The following is a 6,732-nucleotide window of genomic DNA, read 5'->3' on the forward strand; positions in this document are numbered from 1 at the left end:
CGGACTGGAGACAAATTCTGTTTGTGTAAAAGTCTGTTAAAATTGTGTGTTTGTTGCAGACACCCCTGCTGCTCACCCCTAGTCCACTTCTATCCAATATCCATTTCTGGAGCACACTTAGTCCTGTTGCACCCCTCAGCCCTGCCCGAAGACATGGCACGCACACCCTTTTTCAGGTGAGTCGCTCAAATTCAAATTATCCACTGCCATGAGGATTTAATCTCATCAAACCATTCTGGGTGTTTTCACACTTCAATTGCTTGGAACAATGAAACAGAGTTTGTTTTACCTCCCTTATTTTTGGGCTTCGAATCTCCAAACGAGGGCGTGCTAATGCGTGCCAGGGCCAGTTGCATTCTCACTGTCACTTCGCACTGGCCGTTAGTGGAAAAGCGGCTAATGTGTACTTGCGCACAGGTGTTTTTTTAGGGCTGACAAGAGAAAAATGTAAATTGTTCTCAAAAGACATTGTTTCAGTTAATGGTAAAAAGCTATGAGACATTAGTTACCACCAGATTTTAAATCAACGTTGTCTCCAAATCCACAAGAGAGCATGAATAAATTAATAAATATAAACTGAACAGCACCATTTTATATTGCTTTTTGCAAAGAACATACCAGGCTGTGAACAAAAGTGCATTCCATTTTAAACTAACGTGCATAAAATGATAAAATCATAAGATTTAGCAAGATCATATTTTCAAATCTTAAGTAAAAAGTAAAATGAGAAAAGAAACACTTCAATAGACAGTTCTAAGTTAAAACAAGATGCAACCGTTCAAGACCTCCACCTACGACTTTGTCAGTGCATGGCACACATCCAAAATTTTAATGCACATTTTTAGCATTCGAATGTGCATATTTGTCTTAAATTCTATGAATATTCCTATTTTGGCACAGCTCTAGTCCAGATGAATCGTAACCTGGGGCCGGTTGCATAAAACTGTTTTAGACTTAGTCATCTAAAATTTCTAATTATTTCAGTCAGTTGCATAAAACTTTATATCGGCCAACAGACCCCTCGGCTAACTTTCTATGTTGCCATGGAAAATAACTGTCAGCTGAGCCAATGGGGGCTTCAGTTGAGGGCTGATATGGGCTTCAGTTGAGACTTTGTAGAAGACTTTGACTTAACGATGTAACAAAATGTTGTGATTTTAACCCAAATCATTCAAAAGCACAATTTTTTTTAATTACAATCAAATTTGAAGCACTGTAGCCCTCTAAGCAAATATTTTCAGCAAATGAAAACTGTAAAAACTGTAGTTCAGTGTCTTACTTTTCCCACAATGCAATGCCAATTAGACTTACTAACGTTACCCACGTTACTAAAGACAACTGTGAGCTTGTTTTATGCAACAGGCTTTCTATGGCGTCTTTAGCTAGTCAGACATATTATTAGATGCAGTCTTAAGTTAATGGCTATGTTAATGCAACCGGCCCCTGGACCATTTTCAAGTCGACTTTCATGTGCGGTTCCTTGGTGCACACCAACGTTCAGAAAACAGCTTTCACTCAAACCATATGAATTAAACTCTGAAGTCAAACAGACTTCAGTCTGCGCCAAATGCTATAGTGTGAAAACGCCCTCAGACAGACCATTTACAAATCGACTCGTGTGATTTCTTAATGCACACCACAATTTGGAAAATAGCTTTCACACAAACCAAATGAAGCAAACTCTGAAGTCAAACGTACAGTGACCGGGAGGGGACATGTTCGGTTCACCTAGTTTTGTCGTGGCCACGACATATTAACTCATGGGAACGTCATATTAACTCGTGTGAATGTGAAAATAAGTCGTGAGATCTTATGTTGAGGGAACGACATCCTTATGTCGTGGCTACCCGATGTTAAGTCGTGGCCTCGAGATCTCATGTTGAGGGAATGACATCCGTCACTGTAACCGTTGGAAATTTGTTGGCTTGAATTAAATATTCGGATTCATCATTGACCAGTTGAACGTCCCGGACGCCTCCACGGATACCGCACTGCGGTTGAGTATATAGCACAAGACTTGTTTTGGGGAGTAAATATTCAGTACTTTTTATACAGATTAAATTATCCCTATAAATATATTAAACTCAATGGTTTGACCTAGAAACATTAAACAATTGACATTAGACAACTGTGCTATATAAAGAATAATATTCTGAGTGTGTTAAAGTTGGTTTAATGTCTCTAGGTCAAACGGTCATTGAGTTTAATGGAATTAGATTATTTTAAACATTTACACCACTATATTTATTTGAAAACATATAGAATGTAAATTTCACAAACAAAGCCTTGTGTCATGAAAGAACATTTTATATTTGTTGTGATTTCATTATATCAAATGGTTAAATAGTTTAATTGATTTATAGAGCTAATACATTTATATATATAAAAAAAAATTTATTCAGCTTTGTGCTAGGCAAAGAAAACCCATTCATGCATGTTTAAGTTGGTTTGGCTTGAAAATGTGATTAGCACGGAGAGTTTAATGAGTATTGTCGCGAATGTAAAATATAAAACTAGCTCAACCGCATTGCGGTATCCGTGGAGGCATCCGGGACCATTCAACTGGTCAATGATGAATCCGAATATTTAATTCAAGCCAACAAATTTCCAACGGCAAAGCCCATTAAACTTAAGAATGCGCTTCAGGTGTCTTTCACTTATAACGTACCCATGTATTAATGCCAGAGGCCGCACTATATCTTTATATGACAGTCCTAATTCAAAGTAAAATGTTATTTCATTAGCCATCTCCATCTCATGCCGACTGCTGTAGCATATGGTTACAGTGACGGATGTCGTTCCCTCAACATGAGATCTCGAGGCCACGACTTCACATCACATGGCCACGACATAAGGATGTCGTTACCTCAACAAAATGATATTGTGGCCACGACTTATTATCACGTTCACACGAGTTAAAATGACGTTCCCACTAATTAATATCTCATGGCCACAACATATTATCACGTTCCCATGAGTTAATATGTCATAGCCACGACAAAACTAAGTGAACCAAACATGTCCCCTCTTGGTCACCGTACAAACGGTCTTGAGTCCATGCCAAAAACTATAGTGTGAAAACTCCCTCAGACACATGCCAAAAGTCTGACAATAAAATACCAATATTTCAGTAAAACTGCTTCCAATTTTTTATTCTCTCTTTTATTTTTCCATGTATCAGTTTCCTTCTGTTCTGAGTTCCACCCAGTTCTCTGTACCGGTGCATACTTTCGATGGCACCAACACGCCTGGCCCCATCTCCCCCGACCCACAGAAGACATAAAGAGGAAGAACAATTGCCACACTTCATCTTTGCCTCTTAGTCAATCAGATCAACCTCATTCTGTTAACCTGATCTGCCCCTGTTCAGGTCAAGAAGATTTATGACCATTGATTGAGCATCAAGAGTATCCGTTTGACTCTTGAACTTCTATTATGTTACAGATCCATTTGGATACTGTTAATTTGTATGTTCAATAAGCCATCGCATTATGTATTCGCATCCTGCAGGACAAAGTATTTATATTTTTTCTCTTTGTAAATATGCTAATCTTCAGGGATTGGCTTTAAGGGAATTACATTGTTGAATAATGGAAGATGGCTGTCGATTTAAACAGCTGTTAATAAGCTGCCAATATGGGAATCATGTATTTTTTTATGGCAAAACAACCAGAAATTGGTATGCTAATGGAATTTTCTTGTGTTTTGTTTCTCGTTGATCTTTTTTGGAAGGATTCGTTCAGACACGGAAGAAACTCTCGAATGACATTTGAACCATGTGTTTGTACGATAATATCCCTGTTTAACGGTGGATAAAGTGTGGTCATTTTGTACATAATCCAGCAAGTTCAACTAGCCTCAACCCATGTTTGCCTTTAGTTTGGGAAAGCACTCAAACCAACCTGCCTTGCCAAGCCAAACCGCCCCTTTTTGCCTTGTGATTTTGATAATTGTGTTTTATCTCGTACCTTTCCTCATGCTGCACTTATTGCCATGTACTAAACGTGTTTGTCACTTTAACCTCCACTTAAAATACAACCTGTACTAGGTCTTGTTAAGGACACTCCCCTCTTGTAAGGTAAAACCTTCAGTCAAGAGCCACATAACCACAATCACTGCATCCGAGATGGTTATGTATATGCCCTCCTGTTTTAATATGGAAGATCATTTAGGCCAGAAACATACTTTAATGGTATATTCTGGGTTCAGTTAAGCTCAATCGACAGCATTTGTGGCAAAATGCTGATTACCATTCAAATATTTTCAACTTGTCACTTCTTTACTTGGAGAAAAAAAAAAGCAAAAATCATGGGTACAGCAAGACACATAGAAGTCAATGGGGCCAATCTATAAATGCTAAAATACACATCATTTCATAAGTATATCCACAAGATGTAATCATGCTTTTAGTAGGTGATTTTATCACACTAAAACTGTTTACACAATGTTTAGATATTGTTGCTATACTTTTGAAACAGCGTTTATTTCAATGTTTATGGACTGGCCCCACTTCCCTTGTAAATGCCTTTTTGTAACTGCAATTTTTTTTAATAAATGAGGAACAAGTCAAAAATATTTTCTGTGGTAATCAACAATTTGCAACAAATGCTGTCCACTGAGCTTAACTTATATTAAACCTGGAATATTTCTTTAAGAATTAGTTTACAATATTGGAAAACAGACTTCTGCATCATCATAATGTGTAAGTTTTATGTTAACACCAATGTTTTTGGTGTTCTAACTAAGACACATTTTTTAGAGGGCCATTTAGTAGGCCAAATTGTCGCCATCATTGCTGCAACGCTTGATGGCAACTGTTTAATGAAGCGTGTTTCCAATCACGCCCCTAATGCCATCAAACCATAATACTGCCATATATGGAGCTGCAGCGATGCTTATCATGCAAATCTTTTCGTAGAAACCATTTACCTTCTCTGAAGACTGGAACCCATTAGGAACGATTTCAGTTGTGTGAAAATCAGAAGAGTTGCTTTACTCCTTTAGACTGCTGATTCACCATTAAGCTAATGGAGTGTACACGGCATAAAATAGATTGGAACGGCATCAGCTCAGTGCTTAAAGCAGTTCGGCCTCATTCCACCAGTAGGACAGTTCATTTGGTGGAGATTGGTTGTAAGTGTTTTCGGAACTGTACAGCTGCCTGTAGAACCCAAGCCAAATGCTTCAAACCATTCCTGCACTTATCTTGCTAAATGTCTGTACCAAATCTGTATAGAGCCATTGGATCTGATCTCAGTGCAGTATCGGTTTGTTCTATCATGGAGAGTTTCTTTTGTGCAGTGTTACATCTCCACTGATAAACCAATATAGAAAATAATTTCACAATTATTGCACAATTTATAACCCTACCTCTAAGAGTACCTATCTCTTAAACAAACACAAGGCATGATCTATAACTGACAAACATTAGATGCAAAACTGGAACAAAGCTAAAATGCTGACTCTCTTTAACAAAGCAGAAACTGAGCTCCCTGTAGGACCACTTAAAGTGCAATGATGATTATAAAAAGGGAAATAATAATAAAAACAAACAAAAAAAAAGTGTTGATATCATCAAAACAGGAATTGCATCTCATATCCAGGTCTCAGGTATTGTAAATGATTACCCACAGTCTTTTCACAAAGCGTTATGTGCACAGACTTCTCAATAACAGCAAACTCCCTATATGTGTCATATTGTGAGGTGAAATCCAGTAGAAGTGTTTACGTGAATGGAGAATTCACACACATGCTAACATGGTGCCTTGTCCTGTTTTCTATTGTTAATAAAGTGAAATTAGGCAACAGTGTAGTTATTTGTTTCACTATGCTGAAAGGCTAGCTTATTGCCCTCTGGTGCTGAAAAGAGCTATGAACTAAATGTAACTTCAGATATTTGAATAAATGTTCAGGGCTAAATAGCCTACAACTTCGGCTCGCAGTTTAAAAAACAAAACGTGCTAGTACACCCTTTCAATGGAATTCTTGTAGGTTGATTTCTCTCAACACTAAATTATTTTGGGCATGCTGTCGATAGTCCAAGTTGTATTTAAAGGCTAGGGCATACTTTGTTTTTCCATGTGCGGTTCTCTCTCTCGCACAGCCTTTCATGGTAGGCCTATACTCATTTTACCGCAAGCCCATGCGGACGTGTTTAATGCATGCAGACTGCGTTACTTTTTGCGATACTATTTTAGTACTGACAACGTTAGGTGAAAAGACACAGACTGCATGTGTCTAGAGAACCTCGGCTGCATGTGGACAGTTCGCGATTACTGTGCTGATGACGAAATTTGCATTGCGTTCAATGTGCGCGAGGTTTAGCGGCACGCGGAAACTTGAACAATGCTTCGGCTTTAACGTGGAACAATTCTTCATCTCTTTCTTTTTTTTTATAGTACTTTTTAATAATATAAGATTAGTATTTTCAGGCTGTACTCGTGGATCATATCAAGCATAGACACCTTTACAACAATGTTAAAGCCACTCGTGATGCAAAGCGTGCAAATACCTTTCCAACTGCAGCACTCATATTTAAATTAATTAGTAATTTTGCGAGATGTCAGAATTAGCTGGAATTAAATGTTTTTTGATTTGCATTCCTTTTAGCGTTTAGAATTGTGAGCTCTGCACATGCAATTGTTTTCTAATTGAGGGCATATCTAGTTGCTTAATGCCTTTAACATTTTTAATAATGGATTTTGTGCAGTATGCAATGTTGTTTTTAACCTG

The 6,732-nt window shown here is 37.8% G+C and overlaps 1 protein-coding gene across 2 annotated transcripts in view; it reads left to right on the forward strand.

Moving 5' to 3' along the window:
- The window catches only part of LOC127625948 (ETS domain-containing protein Elk-4-like), a 33,775-nt gene extending 28,598 nt beyond the window's left edge, over positions 1–5,177 (forward strand). The window contains exons 5-6 of one of the 2 annotated variants that reach the window (XM_052101443.1): positions 60–176; positions 3,182–5,177. In XM_052101443.1, coding sequence (XP_051957403.1) covers positions 60–176; positions 3,182–3,283 — 219 coding nt within the window. In that variant the 3' untranslated portion in view covers positions 3,284–5,177. The remainder of the gene's footprint in view (positions 1–59; positions 177–3,181) is intronic. The other variant, XM_052101442.1, reaches the window with a different exon arrangement.
- The last annotated feature ends 1,555 nt before the right edge of the window (positions 5,178–6,732 follow it).

This window comes from Xyrauchen texanus, chromosome 32, assembly GCF_025860055.1.
Source record: "Xyrauchen texanus isolate HMW12.3.18 chromosome 32, RBS_HiC_50CHRs, whole genome shotgun sequence".
Lineage (NCBI taxonomy): Eukaryota > Metazoa > Chordata > Actinopteri > Cypriniformes > Catostomidae > Xyrauchen > Xyrauchen texanus.